This window comes from Dreissena polymorpha, chromosome 4 (assembly GCF_020536995.1).
Source record: "Dreissena polymorpha isolate Duluth1 chromosome 4, UMN_Dpol_1.0, whole genome shotgun sequence".
Lineage (NCBI taxonomy): Eukaryota > Metazoa > Mollusca > Bivalvia > Myida > Dreissenidae > Dreissena > Dreissena polymorpha.
This window is the reverse complement of record NC_068358.1, coordinates 59,639,375-59,667,280: the sequence shown is the minus strand read 5'-3', so window position 1 is coordinate 59,667,280 and position 27,906 is coordinate 59,639,375. Positions and strand designations below refer to the sequence as shown.

The window sequence follows — 27,906 nt, the reverse complement described above, 5'->3', positions numbered from 1 at the left end:
AAACGGACTACGCTTTGACCTCGTCAGCCCCCAGTGAGTTTAAAGCAGACGAAAATCAAAATTTCGCCCGCGGAAAAATCGAAATCACGTGACACGTTTAAGCGTGATAAAGCGAGACATTGTGCTTGCACATAAATCAGTATCGTTAAAGCGGTTGTGTTTGTCGGAGGTATATCTCGATACAGGTATGGAATTTTTGCAATGAATTGCACGTATATTTAAATGTTTTAAAGGTATCATACTTAAGTGCGCGACATGATAAAATCAATTCTATAAAGTATTAAAATTGTGTATGATCAATACGATAAATCAGGGACCTAAACAAACATATGAAGGTCCTGTGAGAGATCGAGTAATTCAACAATTAATGCACAGTGAAACCAGTCCAAACCGAACATCTTCGGTGTTTAGAGGTGTTCGGTTTCTATCAATCTATACTGTCTAACTCCCCTTGCGGGTATTATTGACGGGTTTCTCATGGTATTTATCGAATGCAAAAACTATTTAAAGGGGCCTTTTCACAGATTTTGGCATTTTTTTAACTTATTCATTAAATGCTTTATATTGATAAATGTAAACATTGGATCATAAAAGCTCCAGAAAAAAATCAAGAAAAAAAATAAAAGGAAAAGAACATTGCCCGGAGCAGGTTTCGAACCAGTGACCCCTGGAGTCCTGCCAGAGTCCTGAAGTAAAAACGCTCTGGCCTACTGAGCTATTCCGCCGAGTACACATTCTTTACGTATTTTATGCCTTATATAAGCAATCTTCGTAGTTTCACAAAATTTAACGACAAAAACAGAACTCTCCAAATTATTCAATCGTTTCGCGTTGCAACGCTTTATAATTTTTAGGTTTTAAAATCGTCAAAAGATGCATATAATGGCTATATTAGAGCATGGTTAATGTTCAGTATTACTGTTTCCTCACAAATATCATAACTAAAACGAAAACTTACGAATCTGAAACAACTTTTTTTCAATTTTGTCAATTTACCAAAGCGTGAAAAGATCCCTTTAATATGCAAACCATAGTTTTTATGGATATTCCATAATACAAGAAGACAGCGGCATGTCTTACATATTGACCTTGTAGTACCGTATTCGCTTCAAACATTTGTATTATTACATGCATGAAATTCACAAGAATGCACATCTTTCGGTTTACATAATGATTGTAATTATCAGTCAAGCCATTCATTTTCCCTTTACTGTAGTATCTTTTATGTAAATGAATTTATATAAACCAATATCAACTCAATGTCAACTTAATCCAACCAAATAATTATGTTTTAACATGCACATAGAATGTCTTCTTACGTGTAAGTGTTTTTTACAGAAAATATATTGAACAATTTAAAACAATCATGTTGTGCAACTGCAGTCCATTGGATGTATAAAAGTGCTGTGAAATCATATTAAAGAAGAATGACTTGTATTACTTTGAATGTAAGTCATGGTTTTTAGTATGAGCTTGAAGTCGGCCAAATTAACCTTTTAAAACAAACCATTGCGCCCGCACACATGTCCTACGACCTACGCTATACCATATTATCGTATAAAATAATTGACATTAACTAAACTGACTTATTTTATGTTGATAAATATTGCAAACGTAGTTTTGACAAAGACCTATATATAACATCTATAGGTCTTTGGTTTTGACGACAATTTTGCAAACTGTTACTGTGGACAGGTGTTTATTATTCCGGATTTATCTAGAAATCCGATTTCTTAAGATCTTATACAATGTTTAGACTAAGGTTTTTATTAAACCTGTTTGTTTGTTAAACGGGGATATCAAGCAAAGTGCGGATGAAGGAATACAGGTTGTCAAAAAAACTGACCAATCCGGTTAAACCCAGTATCGCCACTGTCCGATGTTTCAGATTTGTCTTTTGTTATCGCCATTCAGAGAATAATATTCCTCGTTGCATATACAGCCGCGGCCGGAAATATCCAAAATCGATTATTTTCATTGTTGGTTTGTTTAAAATCTGTGCGAAAAACAACAACCATTTAGCAAATAGCGTCTGGTATAATGAGCGACAAAAGTCGTATGTTTATTTGAGTCGTGTTCTGAGAAAACTGGTTGCCTAAAGTGTCGACCCAGATTAGCCTGTTCAGTCCGCACAGACTAATCAGGGACGACACTTTCCGCCTAAACTTGATATTTGGTAAGGAGGGACTTCCTTGAAACTAAAAATACCATAAAAGCGGGAAGTGTCGTCTCCGCACAAGCTAATCTGGGATTACACTTTACGCACATGCATTAAGCCCAGTTTTCTCAAATCGCGGCTAATTTATATTTCATGTATAGCGTCGTACTTTATGAACAATTCTTAACTATTAAAATAGAATGCAATACAAACTGCATTTTCTCTGCACAAAATGAAAACGATTTATTAAACATATTATAGCACTGTATATCTTTAGTCATTATGCATTGTATCATAAATAATGGTCATTCATGTGCACTTTAAATAAACAAAGATCTTTATTGAGGATAGGATTTTGCTATCTGCAATAAAAAAAAAAACATACACAATAGTCGTTATGTTGACACAATTATTATACATGTAAAAGAAACGTATTAAACATATAGTTTTATAGTTAATGAATGTAAAGCTTAGCGTTAATGATCCGATTATGCAGCTTATGCCATTTAACCCATTTATGCCGCCCCAGTGGACTCTCCCATCCTTCCAAATTGGATCAATTTATTTCCAAAATTAGGGATGTCTAGTATATTTATTTCTATATTTAGAATATAACTTACAGAAATTCCTTTAAGCGAACAGCGCAGACCCTGATGAGACGCCGCATCATGTGGCGTCTCATCTGGGTCTACGCTGTTTGGCAATGCCTTTTTTCTAGACGCTAGGCATAAATGGGTTAATGGTGCAGATGGCAACTACGTGTCAATAATGTCCGAATTGTATCCAATATGATTAAGAAAAAGCAACAACTTTTTAAACGTGGCGAAATTTAGAAGCGACAACTTTTTGAAGGGATGTTGAGTGTTGGGGAAATACCCACTTGTTGTGCACACGTCTTCATACGACTTACATTTAAAAAATCTGATTGTTAGATGAAACATGTATACTAGTAAACGAGTCGGTATCGACGTTGTGCTTATGATAACTTGGTCTTTGCATTTTAATTTATTGAATGTCCCCTAGTCGTGTTTTTCCCTGTTAATCTTACTTTAAAATACAAACAAAATTCACATTATCGTACTACTTGATGTTAACATTTAAAGTGTAAACTAGAATACTTTAATTGAACTTTAATGATGTTATCTGGTATACTAACTTGCAACGCATATCATGTTATTGCGAAGCCTTTCAGGATCACTGCTCGATCAGTATGTATTGTTTTAGCTCACCGGAGCACAACGTGCTCATGGTGAGCTCTTGTGATCGCTTTTTTGTCCGTCGTCCGTTGTGCGGCGTCAAAATTTGCCTTGTTAACTCTCTAGAGGCCACAATTATTGTCTAATCTTCATGAAATTTGGTCAGAAAATTGGTTTCAATGATATCTTGGATGAGTTTAAAAAGGGTTTCATTTGCTTGAAAAACATGACTGCCAATGGGCGGGGCATTTTTCCTTATATGGCTATATATGGCTATAGTAAAGTCTTGTTAACACTCTAGTTTACTAAATCGGCGATTTTGTAGCCAGAATGGGCTATCGATAGACACAGGCGTATGCTGATTGTACAGTCTAAGGCATACAATAGCTCGGCACAATTATCATTATCGAATCAATGTCCTGAGATTCTATAGTATAGAGTATAGTAGCCACGCTTATAAGTGCCGTATATTTGCCCCGTAAAAATGTGAGCAAATACGTGTGTCGTCAATATCCACATGCCTTAACAGGCTTTTTCCGCCCTATGCCACGGGTCCGAAATTCGGCCCCATTCCCAATGCAAATCTGGTTGTTTTTTTCCCAATTGAAAAAAAAAATTCCCAATTCCCAAAAAAAAAAAAAAAAAAAATTTTTTTTTTTTTTTTTTTTTTTTTTTTTTACCCTTTAAATATATAAGTTGACCTGATCTGGTGTAGAAAATAGAAAGTATTGCATAATTAAATTATCTGTTGCCTTGAATTTGTTTTAAGAAATGTAAAATATGTAAATGATTATTTAAGACTTTCCTTATTTTCCTCAAAATCCGGCGCTTCCCGCGATTTTTTTCACCTCAAAAAGGCCAAGCCTTTTCCCCAAATTCAGATTAAAAAACCTGCACTAATCACACATGTTCATAATATTTTGTAAAATTTAAATAATAAGTTATCAAAATAGTCGTTATTTACCAGTTAACGGCTTCTTTGAAATATAAGAAACACTGTTTTAAATAATTTACATGCGATAATTTTTCCCAATTGAGCCAATTTTGCGATTAATTTTTTTCCCAAAATGGGGGTTTTCGCGACGCGAAATTCCCAAAATTCCAGTGTGGCGTTTTCCCAAAATGGAGCGGAAAAAGCCTGCTTAATGCATGTAATGAATATATCTTTAAGTCTGTTTAATACTGACATAATTAAAATACATTATATTAGCAGATACAAGTAACATAACGTGGCATGGACTATAATTTGTGACATAACGTGACATGGACTATAATTTTATATTCAAATGAATCAATCGATGCAATAAATTACCATCAGTGTGCTGCATCACAAAAATATATAACACTGATGCTATCATGCAAATTAAGAATTGTGTAGTTTTTAAATTAACTTGATATCTCCGTTTTATAAAATTATAAAGCGTTGCAACGCGAAATGATTGAATAATTTGGAGAGTTCTGCTGTTGTTATATTGTGTGACACTACGAGGATTGCTTATAAAATAATCACTCATTGTATGGCCACGGATGGCCGATTTGTCTAAGCGTTAGACTTTTACTCCAGGGATCAGTGGTTCGAGCCAAGTTGAGGGTTACTTGTTTTCTTTAATGTTATGTTTGTGTTTTTACTGGACCTTTTAGATCCCATGTTTACATTTACCAATATAAAGCATTAAATGACAATCTTCAACACATGTCAAAATATGTGAAAAGGTCATTTTAACGCTGCGTTTACCAAATATCGTCGGACACAATTTGGTCACGCCTGAGCGATTGAGAAATGTGATCTAGCATAGACGGCAACTACTCTGGTGACCGCTGTTTACTGTACAGATGTAAAGGTCTCCCACCGAATCTCCTACGGTAAAACCGGTTCACACTGTAAAACGTTGTAATATAGAGATGATTTAAACGAGTGGGCAATCCATCTCCGGCTACTATGGTAATGTTAATACCCGTTACTGTCATGTATATGATTGAATATTAACTTTCTGGGTTTATTTAGTTGCTCGTCATAGCTCTATGTTGTATAGTTTAGTTTAAAATCGCCGAAAAAAAGCATTTTAAGATAGAATCATTGATTTTTATGTAAAATTGACATGTATTATGAACATATACTTCTTACTGTTCACTCTATTAAGTACTTTGAATACCCAGCCCCTTGAGCATAAAAAGTCACTGTTCTTTTCAGAATTAGTTTAGTCACATTTGGATAGCCATGTGCAGTTTTTTATCTGCTGATCGTAAAGGTACTATGCTGTTTTCGCGTGTCGTCTTTGAATGATAATTTTAGTTAGACAAAACTAAGAATTGATTGTTTTGAAGTAAATTGCCTTACATTTCATGGCTTAAATGTTTATATATATCACATTTTAGCAGAAACTGTTCTTCTGATTGTCGTTTGTTGTCACTAAACAACGTACACATGTGTCCATAAAGTGGTTCTTTCATATAGCGTGCTATTAACGGCCTGTGTCAGTTTGTTGCGGGATTTGTCAGGTTTTTTCAAGTTCAATAACACTCCCAATGCGTGATGGAATTAATATCACTACATCAGTTATTCATGCTCGAATGATTCTGTTTCAACTTACACTCATTGATGTAAGCATTTTTCAATAGTATACGCTGGTTACTTAGCAGTCTCAGCTTACATGGTAGCCAGCCAAGGTCGATGTACATAGTTGGTTCGTAGCGGTTAACGCCGACAAAGTACCGCATTGCGCGGACCTGTTAACCGTCCGTCGTGTGCAAGTATTATCCTCATACTATAGCAGTAATCAAATATTGTCATCACTCACCTAGTTTAACTTTTATCATAGGATTTGAATGCGAAATCTTTAAAACCATGTGTTTTGTTAACAAGTCCCTCAGGGCTCTCCCCGCACCGTTTCAGTGTGTGTAAGAAAGCTGCCGTAATCCGAGAAGTACATTGCGAGAAAGTTATATTCGAATACTATCTTTAGTAAGTTGCCACCGACGTGAAATAGATTCGTACTTTAAATCATTCTGTCTTTTCGAAAATAAATGCATTTTGATTTATTTGTTTTTGCTAATGCTAGTCACTGTATTCAGCTTTAAATCAAACAAGTCCGAACAAGCAATGGCCAACAACCGAAGTGGTATACTGGGGGTGAGGAGGAGGGGCGGCGGGGCTGATATTTCGTGCTATTCCTGGCGGTTCCAAGTCTTTCGCTCATATCAAGGCTGTCAGCAAACTCATCCTTTTCCTGAATAAGCAGGCTAACCAGTTTATAGTGCTCTTGCTAACGCCCTTAACTAACAACTGGCATTTGTTAATCATATGTAATGACTAAATGGTCGTATGGAGAATTTACCCCCCCCCCCCCCCACACACACACCCCAAAATGTTTTTTGTGTGACTGATATGTTAACGACGAATCTGACTCTACGATCCAGCGATGTTCAAACAGAGATTCCCTAAACAGGCCGACCCGTATCTTGACATATATTCAGTGCTCCAGCTAAAAGGCCTAAATGGAAAGGCGCCGCACCCTGCCCTTCCGAAGCCCCGTCCTGCCCTTCTGAGGCCCCGCCCAGCCCTTTTATTTCTAAAAAAAAGACATATTATAATTTATTTATCTTGCATTGCATTGATATTTATTTATAACTCATTTTAGACATTTTATTTACACGGTTTAATAATAATGGAAATAATATATTCTGAAAATTATTAATAATAAACTAATGAATATCCAACAGTGAGCATTCCGGATACTCACATGAAAGTGCCATTTTGAAAAAAATAATGCGCGCTTGAAAGTGCCCTTTTGACAAAATAGCCCACTTCTGTCCTTTTCAAATCCTAGATGGAGCACTGTATCTTTAAATGAGTCGTGTTCTGACAAAACTGTGCATAATGCATGTGCGTAAAGTGTCGTCCCAGATTAGTCTGTGCAGTCCGCACAGGCTAATCAGGGACGACACTTTACGCTTTTATGACATTCTTCGATTAAATAAAGTCTTTTTTAGCAAAAAAATCCAATTAAGGCGGGAAGTGTCGTCCCGTTTTAGCCTGTGCGGACTGCACAGGCTAATCTGGGACGACACTTTACGCACATGCATTAAGACCAGTTTTCTCAGAACACGACTCGTATAGTTCACGATGATTTTATGGGTAAGGCATATCTGCCTAACGGCCACTTAACTGAAATTACCCAAAGCAAAGATTTTAGTTTATTTTAAACTTCAGGAGTTATGTCGAATGCACGCGTTATATTTTGACTTGTTAATTACCATCTTTACAATTAAATTTAATCAGTTTAAGTTATTACGATCAACTTTGTCGTATAAAAATCACGATACGCAAGTTAGTTGGATATTGACTACCCTAGCTACCCCAATAAATGTGACTTGTATCACTATTATTATGTAATTGACTATGAAAATAGTTTTCAAAATAAAAGATATATTTTTTGAGTATTATACCCGTTAAAAGTAGTAAATTTTGATCGAACCATACTGCTTAATAGTTGGTTATCGTAAGGCATTTCTTTACCCAATGCACTTGAAATTTATTAATTAGTACATATGATAAGCTTTATTTTAAAATGAATATCAAAACCATGTTATTGATATGCCTTAGCGTAATAAAGTGTAAACGAATCTGCTAAATACGGACATAGATATTACATGCATACAAAGCAGTGTAGAAAGCACAAACAATCGAGCACTAAAATGCAAGTGCACATGTACAATTTGCGGAAGAAACTCAGTACATCAGATCACGAAATTTAGGAACATAATCAATTCCAATTGTATCTATTACTTGATATAAAGTACAGCGAGATAAAATAATTCAGCTTTTGAGCAGATCAAAATCGCCATATTGTAATGCACATTTTGACGTGTGTCATATTGATGTGAGCAACTTGCCTCGGGGCTGTTTAGACCTGCTATATCAAGCAAGACGACATCTGTATGTTAATTGTTTTGTGTCCACTATCAAGACATACTAGGACTTGGACAGACACGCGGCGGTTTGTAGGTCAGTATATAGTAGTAGACAGGTTTTATTCTTTATTATAGCGTATGTTAGGGGTTAAAATAAACTTTGTCATCGTATGAAAGGCTTGGTTAAAATGTTAATAGAATGAAATAAACTAAAACACACACAATAGAATTACTTAACATTCAACAATGGTGATTATACATCGGTTTTGTATCAGAGATCTAAAAACTATAATGGTTTATTGATAAACTGAACTGTATTATTATTTCTCTCAAAATGGAACAAAACTGAACTGTATTATTATTTCTCTCAAAATGGGACATATTACGGCGACATTCTGGCTTTATTTCATAAATAATAAACTGATCTTTGCAAATGCTTTAAAGTAAAATAGACTACAGGCTCGTAGCCAGGGTTTTGAAAAGGGGGGGGGGTGCGAATTTCCCCATCAATGATTGTTATTGTGCAACGAAGTGGCGAAGGTGCGGGAGGAGGTGCCTCCTGCAATCGGGGGGTTTGGAGGTCTTTCCCCGAGAAAATTTTGAAAATGAAACATAAAACCCTGCATTCTGGTGACTTTATCTGTATTTAGAGAATGGAGTTATAGTGCATTTTTATATGAAATTTCAGTTTCATTGACCATACTCGGTGATCATTGACCATACACGGTGACTGATCGACGTGACTATGATATAACATACATGTATTCCCCACTATGGTTTTTCAATAACCACCTTTATTGATCAGTCACGGAAATACATTATTTTATACGGTGTATGACCTGACACTAGTACGCGCGCACACACTCTGTTTACATATGCAACAACACATTTATAGAATGTAAAATCAACAGTAACAACGGTATAAAATATCATTATTTATTGGAATCCTGGAGTCTTGATAAAAGTGGTGTATTTTACCATTCCAAAATTCTACCATTCATAAATCAAGCAAATTAAAAGAAAATATTTGACTTTTTTTAAAACAACAAGTATTTGCCTGCTACTTTAGATAGTACCAAAAGACCTAGCATTGCTCTAAACGTGCTTACCGGTATATTGTATTGTACAGCAAACACTGATTAACAAAAATGGATCTTCTCTAATCTGTATCAATACTTAACAGAAATCAAAATGGTATAACTGGCTACATTTGTACTTTTTTTTTAAAACTTTTATTAACAGATAAGTTATCCTTTCCTAAACGAATTTCAGAAACATAACAGTTAAGGCTTCATAAAGATCCTATAACCACAACTTACCGGCGCTATAGTTCCAAAGTCCGTAACAATGTATAAATGGACGTTGAAGAAAAAAGATGGACTTATTTGCCCATCATACTCAAGATCAGTCACAGTTAATGAACATTTAACGTTAACGTCCACCTGATCATATGGTTTTAAGTTTAAAATTCATTGAAACAACTGTTTAAGAGAAGGACATATTTCCTGGTGTCAAGTATTACATAGTTAAAACATTGTGTAAAGTTCTGTATGTGGAGCAGAACAGCTGCCATTGAGTGTTGGTAAACTACATACATTGTACAGGCTACATTGCTTAGTAGAAATGATTTGTTTTCTTGCCATATAACAAACAAATTATCCTGTCTTGGGCACGACTGATAATTGTTTTGCTAAAAACCCTTTACGTGATCCGAAAATGGTTGTAATGATATTCCAAAAAGACAATGCAGTCTGTCGGATATGCTATGCACAATGTGTACTTGTTACAAATCGTGGTATAGTGCAAAACTATTAACCAGTGACTCATTAATCTTCTGCAAGAGTCGACAGGATGTCATTTGATTTAAGCCATTTTCGGATGCTGGCACACCATTCCGTAAATAATCATCTAAATGTACTTTCTTTTTTATAAGATTATTTATTCAATTTAATCTAAATCTTTTTCCAACCATTTAGATGATTGTCGAAAAAGATTATTGGACTGGGATATCAACCCACAATAAGTAGGCTTCATCATAACGTTATGTTATCAATTATAGTTATAGCTTTAAGAGACATTAATGACGATGACAAAAGTTTCGAAACAATCATTAAGTATCAAATTTCTACAAATAAATATCGATTTTATACCGATTAGATTGCAAGATTAATAATTTTGCATTATACAAAAAACAAATATCTATTTATAACAACGATTCCAATTCCATTTAGCGAGGATGTAGGCGGGATGGATATCATGCCGGACACGTTGTGCTGGAATCCATAGTGGATGTTTACAAGTGCCATTGAATACATGCGACTATTCGCCATAGACGCACGCTGGTAGTGGTGCAGACGCCTCAGTGTGCTAGCAGCCCGTTCACACTCTGCACGTGTGACCGGTGATTCCGGGAAAATATACATAACCGTTTTTGCGTCGAATAAAGTTGGGTGCAACTTATAGTTCAATTTTTTTTAATCGTCCAAAAACATTGGGTGCGAACGCACCCAACGCACCCCCCCCCCCCCCCCTGGCTACGGGTATGTGACTAAGAGTAAGATGGGTTAAAATTGGCGTTTGCAAAATCGTAAATCATTCACCATATTGCATCAGTATACATAGTTTACTGCAAATTAGTTAGTATCTACATATAACCACATATGCCAAATATTTACCTTGCTAGATTTAGTTACAAATAAGAAGTTTTTAACTGAACCCAGTGAGGGGGTAGGGCATTTCCTCGTCTGAGGTTGTTTTTATAAATTACACCTGATGACATAAACGATTAAACCACGAAAATAAGCGCGCTATAGACGCTGAATGCATGAAACTGATTAATTAATTAATTTTACGAATTGACGCTCACACTGTATGTGATTTGCATAATTAATGTATTACGCCGTTTGATTTTCATATGCACTGAGTTCCAACTATGTGAAATACCATGTTAACACAAGGGTTTACACTGTGTCGAGGCTTCAACATAACTTGATTTTAACATAGTAGTTATATGATCCATAACAGGTACATGTATGTACACAATATGTAGAATTCAATATAATGCATTGCTTCTTAATACAAACTTATCGCATCTAAAGAAAACTATGGTGGCATATAGGTGACATTCACTCCTCTTTTTTTTTAAAGTGCACTCCTCTTTTTTCTATCTTGTTGCCTCGACTAAGATCAAAGAGGAGTACAATTAAAAACAGAGCGGCGCAGTAGATAAAGGAGGGGTGCATTAAACAAAAGAGGAGAGAATTTTAGCTATACATTTTTGTATGAAGATAGCTATAGATTTTTTCTTTATGACTATATATTCATTAGTGTACTTAATACGAGGAAATTTAACTAAGAAAGCTTCTGTGTTACTTTTTTAAGTTGTACATGTATATGCATTTAAATGTCTTGTTCAATTATCCGGTCTACTCTCATTTCGCTAGGGTAAGCTGTAGTGGCGGCGTGTGTTTATGTTATAAGTTAATAATATTATATATTTGAGTGCATTAAGTTGTTTTCATCGCCTTTCATCCGCGCAGAATACCAAACCACGCGTTGTAGCCAAACAACAGAGATGCGCATGCTTGTGTGGTCGTTATTTTAACCTCCATTTCCTAAATAAAGGTCATTTGATTGTAAAAACTTCACGGCCATTAAAATATTCCATGCTGTTATCAGGCTCATTTATTCTTGGTTTCAATAAACGAATTCAGCTGTTTCAGTCGGACGTTATTGAAATTAGCCTAATACAAATACCCCGTTTTTGTATGTGTTAAGATTTATATACAGTACTTGAGTGACCACTCCCTATGTCATTTATGAAAAAAATGTGGATTGTGTGTTGTTAGCATTTCCAGTTGACTGCATTTTAGGCCAGACATTTGTGACAGATAGTCGGAAAATACATATGCGCCGCGCTATAAGAAAAGGGGGCTTTAATGCATGAGCGTAGTGTCGTACCAGATTAATCAGAGACAACGCTTTTCAGTTATATGGTTTTTTTCTGTTTAATATAAAAGAAGTCTCTTCTTAGCGAAAATCCAGTTTAGGCGGAAAGTTTCGTCCCAAGTTAGCCTAGGCAGACTCATTTTACAGAGCGCAAAATATATTATAAGTATTTACCCGATGTTAAAACGTCTGTAATAGGTAATTGAGTTGTTGTTAAAATTAAGTGTCAAGTCAACTACTAACACTTCCCTGTCAAACACTGTGCTCAAAAGAATATAGTACAGCTTGAAGTTCCTCCGCTATTGTAAACATGTGAGATATGTTGTCCCAAATTAACTTTTACATGGCTGAGACCTTGTCCTGTGGTTGTTTTGGGCTATACAAGTGTGCGGCTTAAACGTAAGAAGAAACAGATCCTTGTTATTGCAAGTGTCGTAAAAGGACATGATGATCATTAAAATGATACCAGGTTTGCGCCTATGATTAAAAATAAATACAATTTCTTTGGTGAGAAGTATTTATCAATCGTACCCTAAACAGTTATTGCTTGGTATCTAACAAAATATAACGCGAAACACCTTTCAAAACCTCGTGTATGCGATCAATATTATTAAGCTGTTTCTGTCAGAATCTGATATTAAATTTGTACCACTATTTGTACGAAACACAAAGCAAGCATAATGATTAGTGATTGACGAGTTGAATATACATGTAACAAAGGACGACGTAGCGCATATGCATTGTTCTCTGTTGAATTAGGGAGAAAAAAACAATTCAATATTTTCAGTCATAGGCAGCAACATCTTTACAAACATATACACTCAGCAGTAGCACATACACTTGTCCGCCATCGCATCTGCATACTCGATTTACAACCGTAACACTGGGTATGCAACGTTCTCTATGGACATATGTTTATCAGTCCGTCCATAGGTCGGTCCATCTTATCGTCCGTCTATTTGTCTGCCCGTACATACACTTATCCAACAAAGCACTCCTACGTTCTTTAACGTTTAAAATGCTATATTTTTTCCTTTGGTATGAAGACAGTTGTGCATGTGCAATTTTCGTTATAATTCTGTAAAAATTGCTAAAATTATACAATTTTTTGTGAAAATGTAAATCCTGTAACATTATTTTGCATGAATATATACAAATTCTTGTTGTTTGTCACAACTAAAGCACAATCTGGTTCAGTGTTACTTTCAGGCTATAATCCCTGGCCGAGTTGAGGGATGTTTTTTTATATTTTAAATACGTAACACAGTACCATCATTTCAGATCCAAGACTCTAGCAATGAAGATGTTTCAGAAGGCTCTGTGTGTGGTCATCTTGGCGTCGGCGGTCTACTGCATGCGTAAGTAAAGACATGCATCACAAAACTTATTACAATAATAAAAGCGTATTAACTCATGTGTGACGAAATGGCTGAAAATACCAAGGCCTGTAAAAGACATGTATACGGGAAAACATAATTGAAGAAATGCATGTCTTGCTCTGTCGGAGAAAATATTTTAGCATACCTTTGTCATGTCACATTCAATTGTCCTGTCAATCCTTCGGGTCAAAAGTCTGCTACGGTATATATTCATAGCTAGACCGATATCATTATGGTAGAGGTCTGAAACCATAACCGCACTATTTTATATTAACCCATTTATGCCTAGCGTCTAGAAAAAAGGCCTTTGCAAACATCATAGACCCAGATGAGACGCCGCATCATGCGGCGTCTCATCTGAGTCTACACTGTTTGCTCAAATGACTTTCTGTAACAAATATTCTAAATATTGAAATAAATATACTATATATCTCTAATTTTGGAAATAAATTGATCAAATTTAGAAGGATGGGAGAGTCCACTAGGTATAAATGGGGTAAATAATCATTTTTTCTCGCCTTTCGCATCCGGTGAAATATTTCCAATCCACGAAGCGCATATATAATTGGAACAAATAGCGATCGACAGGGGGATCCCTGAGCTGGGTAGGGTTTTATATTGGAAGGTAGACCTACTGTCATTCTGCTTTTATTAAATCCCCTATTGTATGACTGACAGAAAACGTGCATTAAAGTAAGCGGAAGGATGTCGTGGCCCACCACATGTTATACAAAGTCTTACCAACCAAAATATTTATTGGTTGCGTTCTTTTAAAGCGACTGAAATTGAGGCCAAAGCCAAATGCGGATCCTCGTTCAAGCTGACGCTAGAGGAAGATTATCGCGTGACCACTAAATCTGTCGTAGACAACAACGATACTTGCACGGTCAAGTTCACTTCGGATACAAAGGGCGACTGTAAGGGCACGTGCTACATGTTCGACCATTACGCAGAGATATCGGACGACAAAGTGACATTGAAAGTGGGCAAAATGGTAAAAGTTTCGTTTTTATATTTGTTTTTTAGAAAGGAGAATCATAACCATATCGTTTCTCGAAATACCTAATAAACTTTCGCCCTTTTGAAATGTAAGAATTTGTTGTTTTTTTTTTGTTTTTTTTAACTTTCTCTTTGATTAGAAAACGACTGGAAAAAAACATCAAACGATACCCATGTTTTTTACACTTTCAATTTTTATTTATAAGCTTTATAGACCGGTTACAGATCATTAGAAATTGTCATTAAACTTCTAATGTAGAAATCTTGTATATTGGGATGCGTACTGGATGGATGGGGCCAAGGTCACTGCAATTATGAAATACTACCATTTTATTTTACATGTTCAAATGCAATTGCTTTTAAAGTAAAAGGCAATATTAAACAATGTTGTTGAAATAAGTGGGTCAAAATAATTGACCTATTGTCATCACCTGAGCGTCGGCGTCCGGTTAAGTTTTGTGTTTAGGTCCACTTTTCTCATAAAGTATCAAAGCTATTGCACGCAAACATAGCACACTTAATTACTATCATGAGCGGACTCGGCAGGCAAAGCTAGATAAATGTGGCTGGCATTTTGACAGAATTATGTGCCCCTTTTATACTTAGAAAATTGTAAATTTGTTTAAGTTTTGTGTTTAGGTCCACTTTATTCCTAAAGTATGAAAGCTGCTGCTTTCATACTTGCAACACTTACTAACTATCATAAGTGGACTGTGCAGGCAAAGTTATGTAACTCCGACTGGCATTTTGACAGAATTATGGCCCCTTTTATACTTAGAAAATTGAAAATTTGGTTAAGTTTTGTGTTTAGGTCCACTTTATTTCTAAAGTATCACAGCTATTGCTTTCATACTTGCAACACTTACTTACTATCATGAGGGGACTGGGTAGGCAAAGTTACATAACTCTGGCTGGCATTTTGACAGAATAATGGCCCCTTTTATATTTGGTTTTGTAGTTTTGTGTTTAGGTCCACATTATTCCTAAAGTTTCAAAGCTATTGCTGTCATACTTGCAACACTTACTAACTATTATAATGGGGACTTATAAATGACCACACCCCCACACTATTCCCCCTCCAATCCCCCCCCCCCCCCCCCCCCAAAAAAAATGGTTTTAAAAAACACAAATATTTATGTTTATTATTTTATTTTCGAAAGTCTGTCCAAACATCCCACCCAATAATTCCCCCCCCCCCCCCACCAAAATTTTTTTTTTCTTTTTTGAAAGATTATGTAATAAATGACCACACCCCACAGAATACACCCCTCTCCACCCCTACCCTTCCCCCCTCTTGATTGAAGTATTGAGATAGGTCCCTTCACCTTTAAAAAGTAATTCGATGAGCGGTCTGCGCCCACAAGGCGGTGCTCATGTTAGTATACAAACAACTGTATTGAAATAAATGTGTATTTAAATACTTATATCTGCTGCAAACGTTCTAGTAAATTATATTGTGACGAAGCACATCATACATGTAATCTATTCTAAAAATGTGTTATGTTTCAAATAATGTTGAAGGTTTAAGAGATTATCAAATATCATTTCTCCGTACCATGTAGACCTATCAGAAAGGAAGCGATTTTCCGAACGAGCCCATGTGCATCGATGACGTCACTGTCGACGTAGCGTTGATCCACGCAGCGGGATTCATGTATAACAAAACATACCCAAACTACAAGTTCAAGTTGAACGTTTACAACAAGTGCGGACCGAAGGGCGAGGTTGTTAGTTTGACCTTCGAAGAAATAGTCAAGGATGTAGATGGTATGTTTATATAATGGGCGGTTCTATAGAGGATATTTGTTGGATTCGGTGGATTATCAATATTAATTCACGAGTGATCATAGAAAATATATATTTTATATGATCACGAGTGAATTAAAATCGATAATCCACCGGACCCAACAAATTTTCTTTTTATTTTATGCTTTTTTCACAGTTTATATACATTGTTAAAGAGTTTAACTAAAGAATTTCGTTGGGAAAATGACGTCATTTTGTCAACAAAAAATGACGTCATTTAACAATAAACAGTGAAAATTATTGATAATTTTCACTGATAATTTTCATTGTTTGAAACAGTGAAATTATCAGTTTTAATTAACTGATATTTCTCTATAAACCACCGGTTTCCTATGCTTTAAATATATGCTCTCAAAATTGCCGCTTTGTCCGTACGTCTAAATTCAAGTTTTTGATGGAATTATGTGTAGACTACATGGGTTTAAAACGAATTTCCCTGTAATTCGTCTTAGTCTTTCCCGATGTCCGTCAGATCTTACGCCCGTTTTTCTATCTTCCGTAATTCTTTTTGTTACCGCTCGAGATCTCAGACACAAATTAACCGGATTTAATGACTTGTCTTACTTGATCTGCCGCCTCTCTTTAGGAGTGACATTTGCATAATTGTTTGGTCGTTACAGTCCTATGATAAAAAAGCAAGTATTTTACCATTAATTGTTAGTCTGTCAATTTTAGATTCCGCACAATATCTGAGCTAGTTATGATGCTAATTTGATGAAATAATGATATGCAGCTACCCTATTGGGTGCATTTTTGCATCCATGTGAAATCGTTACGGTCCTGTGATATTTCAGGAGTTATCCTTTTATAATGCCATTTTAAATAGTTTTTTTAACGTTTTCGCGCAAAATCTCAGGAAAAGATTGGGATTTATTGAAACTTTTCATTCACTTTCCTATAGGGTGGACATGAGCATATTGTGACAGTGACGTCGTTCTGATGAGTGTGCATGGGTTTATTGTCATTTAAAAATATATCTCGGCGTTTCATCTCATACACTAATCATCCGATTGTATGACACTTAACGCGCAGCCTGTTTAAGCTGTTACAGGAATTTCCTTTCTAATCATGTTCTGAAATCATATAACGAATTGTTCGTGTCTGTGTCAGATCTCAGAAACTAGTGATCCGAATTTGATGACATGTTATGTGCACAAGTCAACAGGGTGGATAACTCGTATTGGCACGAGGTTCCGCTATAATGAGTTTTCATGGGAGGTGTTTCCCCTTGAATAATCATTTATTTGAACACAATTAATCCATACATTTACAAACCACATAATCGGGGAGCATAAGTCAGTTTAACTGATATTCGTGTTGACATTTATAAGCTAAAGAAATCTACTAATTGAGTAACTTAACCGTCGCGGACCCGAGTTTCACATTGTTACTATTATTATTTAATTAAACAAGATACATGTATGTTGCCTACAAATAACCAGATTATTAATATTTAGAATATAATTATAAACAATAAATTGCATATAAGTCGTTTGAAGGTATAGAATTATTATTGTTGTAATACAATACCAACATTGATTATACTGTTGTAAGAAGTGTTTACATTGATGTACATTTAATTAAATACGCTCACCGTTGCTATGTCACCTTACGATGACCCAAGATTCGGGCGATTGAACTTTCTTTTCTTATACAGTTTAGCCTCTTCATTTTAATTCAAGACAAGTTTTTCATAATTTGTACACTGTTTTACATGTTTCTACACTCCCCATGGTTAAGGTTACCACTACGGCGAGGAGAAGACGACCCGCGAGATGAGCCAGTTAATCTATGGAGTCCTGATCGGGTTCGGAATGGCCTCGATGTTTCTTGTCATCCTGGTCATCGGCCACTGTTATGTCCGCCAAAGCCCAAACCGCCGCCCCAGCCATAGCCCTCTTCCCAAACGTAAGATATACGCAGACGATTGATTTAACACATTACCACTCAGTTACGCATTTTGACCAGTTTTTAATTCCTTAGAATATCCAATTAACTTAACGTCTTTTCAAATATACCCAGTTTAAAAGGTTTAATAATCTTCCCTACTTTACTGATGAGCAGCAAACAGCTTAGAACCTGAACTGCCTGCGCGTAACTCGCAGGCTGCTCTGGTTTGATACTAATTGCAAAAGCCATTTTAAATTTGCTTCTGAGTGGGAAAGGAGTGGGTAAGGGTTAACTGTTATTCCGCCATTAGTAATCATGACTTTAATGCTTGTACACAGTTCAGGTTTTGTGTCGGCATTTTTAGCTCGACTATTAAATATGAAATATATATATAGTGGAGCTATCCTACTCACACCGGTGTCAGCGTTGGCGTTAGTGTGCACATGTTAAAGTTTGCGTACTACCCCAAATATTTCCTGTGTCCCTTGACATATGGCTTTCATATTTTGCATACTTGTTAACCATCATGACCCCAACATACAAACAAGAGCAGACAACTGTATCAAGCATTTTGACAGAAATATTGCCCATTTTATACTTAGAATATGCATATTATTGATAAATCTATGTTAAAGTTTGCATACTACCCCAAATATTTCCTATGTCCTTTGACATATTGCTTTTATATTGTGCATACTTGTTCACCAACATGACCCCAATCTATAAACAAGAGCAGACCACTGTATCAAGCATTTTGACAGAATTATTGCCCCTTTTATACTTAGAATATGCATATTATTGATAGATTTATGTTAAAGTTTGCGTACTACCCCAAATATTTCCTATGTCCCTTGACATATTGCATACTTGTTTACCAAAATGACCTCAACCTATAAACAAGAGCAGACAACTGTATCAACATTTTGACAGAATTATGGCCCCTTTTATACTTTTATTAATACTTTGACAAAACAACACTTACTTGAATACCACAATGAATTCCACCCAAACAATACCCCACGCCCCAACCCAGAATCCCCCCCCCCCCCCCAGGATGGCTTACGTTATACTGTTAAGCACTCGAATAGTCGAGCACGCTGACCTCTGACAGCTCTTGTTATTTCATATCAAATTTGCTAAATAACTGCTATTTATACTGTTGCATAGTTCATGTAGCGTATGCCATATCACAGTGGACCCGCAATGACCCCTTTATATTCAACAGCTAGTTAATATCATTTTATTAGTGTATACACTTATATTTGTTATAATTCGAATAAATATAATCTTAAATGCGTATTACTTTTCTTATTTTGTAGAGCTGTAAGATGAAAATAAAAACAAAACTCATGCTGTAAAGTTTGGATCTTAATCAAATGTTCTTAGACCTCTATGTGTGGATAAACAGTAACTGTACCAAACATCAGACATTATACTTTTTAGAAAAACATTCATAATGTATTTTTAGCCTTGTTAATATTGACAAAGCGATGTCCTCTTGGGGCCACAAGAAGCAAATGTCATTACCTTGTAAATGTCTTTTCTAGTTGGCGCTAGGCAAAAGATGACCCCTGGACAGCAGCCAGTTCAAGTAGAGATGGGTGTCCGTTACAAGTCCACAGGTAGGTTGATGTGCTTTTGATCGATTGGATGCCAGCGAAGGCAACGTGTATGGTTCCGTTATGTTGATTTTTAAACAAGAAATAGTATTACTTGGGTACTGGTTAATAGTTCTTACCCCTTCCCCATTGTTGAAAGTATACATGTTCAGCAACAGTGACATTCACCCAACTGGGAGAAACTCCAACCCCAAATACAACCCCAGTTTATGTCATATCAGCTGAGGGGAGTTTCAGGCAAACCTTTACATGAATATTACGTGAAGTCAGTGACTGCATTAAGGCTGGACATATTGTGCTACATGTAACACTGTGTGTTTTTGGTAGGTTACGTGCTTATCTAGCCATGGATTTTATTAGGGACCAGTTGGGACAAGGTTGCCGTTATAAACAAAATAAAGTTACCACTCAAAAGCTTTAGTTTGGGTGGAGGTGTTTTCTGTAATCATGTGTGTGGCTAGTTTAAATGCAGACTAGTGTGTTTGGATCACAGGCCAGTGTTGTCAAGGTCGGACTCATTAAAAATTGAAAAACAGTTTTGACATACTAGCTTTAGTTTTGATGGAGGTAGTGAGCTGTTATTTTGTTCGGTAGCTAACATGCAGACCTGTGTTGGGAAAGCTTTTGTTGCCTTTATAGCCAAGGTCTCTAAAAGTGTTTCTGCACAACGAATTCATCCATAAGGGAGGTATTGTGCTGTATTTTTCTGTGTATGTATATTTTATGAATAGCTTGCTTGCAAAGTTGCAAATCTCAACTTTAAATATGTGTTTGTGCTAATTATATCGGGTGACTGGCTAAACAAAATACATTTTACTATCAATTCTCTGCTATCAGAGTGGTATAGTAGCTGTCTTGTGACAGTTTGTGTTCAATTTGAAATGTTTAAAATGTGTTTGTGCTTGTAAAATATTGCTATACGACACCCAGTATCCATGGGTAATAGTAATTGCTGTCACACGCTTTAGCATTTCGAACCAAATCATGCACTGACATGCATATATCAGCAGGTTCATTTACTTGCTGTTTAAACTGAAATTCAACCCATAAGCAGAAACTTGTAATGGAGCAAGGGTGCAAAAAAACTAAATTTTGTTAAAATGTATCTTAAATATTCATATGTTTTGCATTTATATATTTCAAACAAGTATGTGCCGGTAGGTAACTATTATAATTTGATAGTTATATTTAAAAACTGGAAAACATATCTTAAGGTTTTATTACAGACTTGTGCAACCATTATGGTTTTGTATCTGTGTATTATTACTTTTTTAAATTTCTATTTACCAAAAAAATACAATAAAATATGGTATCATTGTTCTGGCGTATATTATCATAGAGACACACATTTTACATAGCTATGGGTATCAGAAATATATCTCGCTGAAGTTTCGGTCGTATTAACAACGCAATGTCTTCATGTATGTATTTCGTTTACAGATCCGGATAGAGTGGCAGCTAAGCCCCTGGTTTCAGGCGGGAGCGGAGCAAGGAGTGGTGCGTATATGATTTGCTGTCGTGTAGAAGTAATTGTGTACCGTGAACTCTGCAAAACTTTTATAATATACGATACGTACTGAAAGTGGGAAACCATTCCATTTATATTGTGTACGGTAAACTCCGATAGAGGGTCAGAGCATGTGTCACTATTATACCTCTTTTGAGTTCGAAACTTCGTCAGGTGAAAACTATGTATTTCGGTAACAAAGCTTTTAACACTATCGAGGCCACACGTGTAGCCTTATCTTCATTAAACTGTGTCAGAATATTTGTCTCAAGTCAGAATTTGTTAACACTCAAAAGGCCACGCTTTTTACAAAATATTCGCGAAACTGGCTTAAAGCAAGTAGCCGTGCGATATTCGTGCTGGATACACTTTATATCAAAAACTAGTACAGGTTCATTAGGTCAAAGTAAAGACAAACCCTTTGAACATTCTAGATATCATATTTATAAGTAGAATTTTACGAAATTTTGTTAGAAAATTTTCCAATGATATATCGGCTTAATTCAAAGCCGGGTCGAATGGATAAAACATATGGCCACTATATTCAGTTAAAGAAAAATCTTCTGTACACTCTAGAAGCCACTGTATTGCATTATGTGCGCTCGTATATTTTAGATTTTATAAGTATTGTTGTTCCCTATGCTAATACACGAAATTGACCATTAAACAACAAATGTAGAAACCTCTCAACAAGCCGTCGTTCTAGTAGTGGAATCGTTTATCTCCTTTTAATGCATTACATTCCACCTACTTGGAATCAAGGTCAGTAAGCGGTTAGTTAACGAATTGTTAGATAAACGCTATCGCGTAAACTTTAAGTTTATTTTGACCAGAAAGTCTTAAATGAAATGATCGGCGATAGTATTATGCTAAGTCAATCATAGATTATTAATGTGTTTTCAACATTTCAATGATAAGTACCAGTTTTGACAAAAATAATAATAAATATTCCACCCTGTTGACCAAATTATTTAACATGAGCGCGATGATTCACGAACCTTTTAACAATCGAATCAAATAATAATGAAACCGACAAACCACTAAAACAGGTTTGTTCGCAGAACACTTGCATAAATATTTCAATATATACGGATGATTTATGTGTGGCCGGTTGACTTAAATGTGTTCATTTATTTGCATTTTTCTTGTGTATTTATATTCTGTATTCTTTTTATGTATTTATATTCTGTATTCATTCTTTTTATGTTTTTATATTCTGTATTCAATCTTTTTATGTTTCTATATTCTGTATTCATTCTTTAATTTTTTTAATATTATGTATTCATTCTTTTTATGTTTTTATACTCTGTATTCATTCTTTTAATGTTTTTATATTATGTATCTATAGATGTGTGATCAATAATATCTAGTAAAGCGAAATACGCCATGAATTCTTGTGCAACACCCCGTAGTTGATGTTTGTGTGATGCAGCTAATAACTGCGCAGAAAAAGGCATTTGCTGTCTTTGATATCATTAATTTTGATCTTTCATCAACACCAACCACAATCAATGCCGTTTACCTTTTTTAAGGATATTTCTTGTTTACATATATACCAAACTGGTAATTTTCTTTTCAAAGTCTTATTTAAACAACGAAAATATTCAGTAACGCAGGTCTAAGAATAACTTGTATTCATGTGTGTTTATACCAAACTGGAGGTTTAATATGGATTTTTTTTTTGCATTAACCCTATATATGTATTGATCACTGTTCTTTTTGTATTCAGCTTAAGTGCGGTAGGTAGATTTCCAGTATAACCACATTTAATATATATATAGAGGTTTAAGCGTACATAATCAGAATCATAATCAATAGTACAATTAGTGTCGACTTTTCCAAGGTCGTAGCTGTGTTTTTAAGTATGGGCAAAGGACACTGCATGACGATAAATACAAATTTTCAGGTTATTGAAGAGTTTGTGCAATAGATGTTATTAGCATGGAATAGTTGAAATTTATCTTTGCTGTGTGCAATAGAAATTGCGCGCTTAAATTTTCGCACATTAACGCTCTATTGGAAATTGTCGGCTCGAAAACGGAGAATGCACTAAACGCATCCGGCCAATTCAGTCTTAAATCGAGTTTTATTCCCGCCCAACATCCGATGTCGTAAAACGCGCAACATATTTCGAAACAAATTTCTCTTTTAACAAAATATATGTTTGCTCAACATTTTTTTAAGAGTAGGAGTTCGAAAATATATAGACCATGTTGGAATATATTCACATAACTAAGAACATAGTTGATTGAAAAAAAAAGCCGACAGCATCCAATTTAGCGTTAGAATTCCCGGGGACGTTTAAGTATGTTTTCCGTACCTATAAGTATACATTTAAGTATCACACTGTTCATTATCTCGATCTATAAATAATGCATAGTAAACACTGCACATTTAGTACATGGTTCTTTGGAAAATGCTTAAAATCAATCACATACTATAATTAAGGAAATATGATTTATAGGTTATTAGACGTTTTACTGTACAATACGGAGATATATTTGGACGAGCACACAGTTTGACGTCATATTGGACGAGCGTAAGGCGAGTCCAATATGACTTCAAACTGTGTGCGAGTCCAAATATATCACGTATTGTACAGTTTAAACGTCTAATAAGCTTTTTATTTTATATCCCTTTCTTCAGCGCTTTGTTTCATTTTAATTTTGATTTGAAAATGCTTTAATTGCATCTATGCTATTTTCAAGACAAGCGCCCGTGTGAGTCGATTAAAGTACATTCGGATACTTTTTCTCGGTAACGGCTTTTATCGTTGGAAAAAATACAGACTTTTTGGATCCATTACCGGAATTTATAGGACGGTCACGTGGTACATATGAAGAATGCCGATTGGATGAATTTATTGGATATAGAATAAAATGTTGTCAATAAGAAAACATGCAAAAAGTTATAAAAAATATTTGAAACCTAGATATAGATTTTGGGAACACTGCATAATTATTCAACATACTAATATAATATGTAATCAGGAAAAACATAGTCGTTATTTTATGATGATAGATACTTTCAGGGCGCAAACAACTGTTCTCCATTTTTGGATTTTCAGTTGTAATTTTGTTATAAACGCATCAACGGAAAATACATGTGTTGTGTTTTTCATGCTATTAACCATTGTCTCCTTGTTTAACGTATGACCATTATCTGTATGTAAACAGAAGTTAAGTTTGAGAAATGGGTCTGACCAAAGGGGCTATTGAATATGAGCATCAAAGTGATTCGTCATAATACTATCAAACAGTAATCAGAGGGGGTAATCACGTGACAAACAAGATGGCGACGTCTATGCCGAGGCAGGTACTCTTCGTCGTTTTATACCCTTTTTGTATTATATTTTTTTATTCCGCTCACTTTCCAGCCATATTATGGAGAAAGTTACTGGCTTTTATTTCATAGTAATTTTCGCTCTATATCTCGACTTTACTCGGTGAGAAATTTCTTAGCGGGATGTCCTAATTAGGGCTCCACTTAGAAAATTTGCGGAGAGTAAAGTCGAGATATAAAGCGAATTTAAATACGAAATAAACGCTAATCACCTTTTTACTGATATGGCTGGAAAGTGAGCGTCATTAAAAAAATAAACAGAAGTAATAAATGGTATAAAACGGCGAAAAATAACTGTCTCGGTATGGACCTCGCCATCTTGACTATCACGTGATTACCCCCTCTGGTAATCCTCTGGTCTCTGTGTTACTTTCCTGTGTAATGTAGTGTAATGTAATCAAGAGTGTTGCACATGTATTACATTTAATATATACCAAGTATTGATCCATAGAAGCAGAGATACATTATTATTACATACCTCGAATTAGATTAATACGGATGATACTAATTTTCTGTTACGTTTATTATTTCCGTTTTGTTTTGTAATCAAAATATCCATATAATTTTATAAAAAATTACTCTAACATATTTGTGAATTATTGTCATAAATATTAAGTAAACAGCTTGTGTTAAAAAGTAGGCTTTTAATAATGCTTCACCTATGAACGACACATGTGTGATGTGTATCTAAAATATATCAAACATATGAATCGCGTTCTGAGAAAACTGGGCATAATGCATGTGCGTAAAGTATCGTCCCAGATTAGCCTGTGCAGTCCTCACAGGCTAATCAGGGACGACACTTTCCGCTTTTATGACCTTTTTCGTAAAAATGAAGTCTCTTCTGAACAAAAATCCAATTTAGGCGGAAATTGTCGTCTCTGATTAGCCTGTCCAGTTTTCACAGAATGCGACTCATATGGTTTCATGATCATATAGGTTCTTACGTAATTAATTAAGGCACTCGCCATTTAGTTTAACAGTTGTTGTTCTTTTATTTTCACAGAAGACGAATAGAATAAATTGTTCAAACCGAGGTTGAAGAAGAAACCACCGATGAAACAACGAAAGAAAAACGCTTGAAGAAAAGTCTGAGGTTGATGTTAGAGATAAAGAAAAGCTTGCTTCAGATCTTTTAGAATATTTTATTTTATATTTTAGTAATGTATATGCGTGTCGTCTACAATATTTAAAACTTGTATGATCATATGAAGATATTTTATGACCTATATATTTTAACATTGGACCAATTTGATCTTTTTAGCGTTTTACGTTATCTTAAGATATGATCAATATGTTGATATTTTATGCAATATTTGGCATTAGATAATTTTCGGGCTGAAAAATTCGTTCTTATTTTAAACGACACTTTTATCATGCAATTTAAGAAATAATTCAGCTAATGTTAAGTTTCGTTTTCTCGCAAAAACAATGTTTGCAAGTGTTTTTTGATGTTCTGCCACTAGTGGTGCTAGGTGCATTGGTCATTTTGAATTGTTTCTACTTTTAACGTTTAACTAATGACAAAAATGTATTTTTTCATAAAACCTTTCCATCATGTGACGTTATTGTGTATTTAGATAGAAAATGTGTGTGTAATGTAAATAACGTTTAAATAATCTCAAGTTTTGTTTTGTGTTTTGTTGCAATACATCATATTGATCTTCATTCAGTACTTAAACTTTAAATGCGAGTATTTCTTTACCATCCATTTTTACAGTTTTATCGTTCAAATTATTAAATTAAAATTAAAAATCGTTATAACTGTATCAGAGTAATAACAAATGAATGAAAGTGTTTTCCATATAAAACTGATATGATTACTTTCATTCCAACGAGTCTGCATATTTTTGATACCAGTCATTTACTATTAGAAAGAAAATGTGATATGATGTCTTCCAAATAAGTATAAAGTTAAAGTCTTCCAAAGTATTTGGGCAAGAATCCTCATAAACCCCTTATAAATCATAAGGTTGGTATGAACGCTTCAGAAGAAATGAAAATTGTATAAACAGAATGAAAGCAATGGTGTCAAAGCACTTCTTTTTAAATTTATTAACTTACGATAAAATATAATTATTGGAACCGGCATCTTCGTGTGTATATTTGTCTTCCTTGTCATATAGAAGTGTTTTAACTAATAACCATCCAGATATAAATGATGGGGGGGGATAAATTCTTTGTGTTAATCAGAAGTGTATTTGTGTGTCTGGTTGTGTTAAGAGATTTAAGTTCTTTTCAATAACGTTTTAAGAACTTGTACAAAAAAATTGTTTTACATTTTAGTAAATTTACATGCTGTTTTTATCTTGCCTTATGTATCGTATGCTGTTTTCCTATTCCTTTTAAATGCGCAAACTGTATGTGTAATTTTGTAGTAAATATTTCAGCAAGCATTTGTTGTTTATTTGCTTATAACCTTTGACGAGGCAAAATACCCATCATTCCACATATAAAACAATACAAAGAAATATATAACTAAGTGGTTAATGGTGAGGCATGTTACGTCATGTTAGATATCTGTACATACATATTGTAATTTAAAGATACAGCAACATTTTGTTTTGATAATAAGCACGTTTGGACGTAATTGGAAAAAAAGCAACTTTATCTTGCTTAGACCATAGATTGGGTTCTTACGGAGAAAAATGTAAAATTATAGCTTAATGACATGGAGTTATTTATTGAAAATGTACATTTGAAAAGTATATATCGAATACATTTAAAAGATATATGTTATATGCTCCAAATATGAGGATCGTCATATAAAAGATGTGTAAACACACAAAAAACGTTTATAAGATCTAGGTGACTTAATCTGTATTAGAGCAATAACAATAAATGTTTAAGATGTGAAATGTATACTTCTTACGAAAAAGCCACACATAAAGAAAAAACTTACATGATCATGCGAAACGTTTCATTTCAGTTAGAAATGTACATTTATTAGTGTTCCTTATTTTCATATAATTATGATTGTATATCATGTAGCAGTTATACAAGATTGCGTAGGTTACTTACACACGTATTAAAAAATATATATACAAAAAAAACACATATAAATATATGTACAAATAGTACGTATCATATTAAAGTTTTAACAACATATATAATGTTTATACAACCTTGGTAAATAAATTTATTGTAATTA

The 27,906-nt window shown here is 34.8% G+C and overlaps 3 protein-coding genes across 6 annotated transcripts in view; 1 reads left to right on the top strand and 2 right to left on the bottom strand.

The window, feature by feature from the left end:
- Window positions 1-27,906, bottom strand: part of LOC127879983 (mucolipin-3-like) — a 226,306-nt gene that overhangs the window by 76,985 nt on the left and 121,415 nt on the right. The window lies entirely within an intron of this gene.
- LOC127879988 (uncharacterized) overlaps window positions 1-27,906 on the bottom strand; it is a 212,913-nt gene that overhangs the window by 96,337 nt on the left and 88,670 nt on the right. The gene's annotated exons all lie outside the window — the stretch shown is intronic.
- On the top strand, window positions 95-27,906 carry LOC127879986 (uncharacterized). Its single transcript, XM_052427146.1, has 8 exons — window positions 95-185; window positions 13,495-13,571; window positions 14,369-14,586; window positions 16,154-16,358; window positions 18,138-18,305; window positions 19,835-19,909; window positions 21,347-21,403; window positions 25,762-27,906. Exons 2-8 carry the CDS (start codon window positions 13,511-13,513, stop codon window positions 25,770-25,772), a joined length of 795 nt encoding a protein of 264 aa, XP_052283106.1. The 5' UTR covers window positions 95-185; window positions 13,495-13,510; the 3' UTR covers window positions 25,773-27,906.

What these genes read in the sequence shown, in the direction of transcription:
- LOC127879986 (XM_052427146.1), top strand. Translation starts at nt 13,511, where the DNA reads ATGAAGATGTTTCAGAAGGCTCTGTGTGTGGTCATCTTGGCGTCGGCG. An exon ending in CATTGAAAGTGGGCAAAATG is followed by an intron (nt 14,587 to 16,153) that starts GTAAAAGTTTCG and finishes CGTACCATGTAG; the next exon opens with ACCTATCAGAAAGGAAGCGA. An exon ending in AATAGTCAAGGATGTAGATG is followed by an intron (nt 16,359 to 18,137) that starts GTATGTTTATAT and finishes CCCATGGTTAAG; the next exon opens with GTTACCACTACGGCGAGGAG.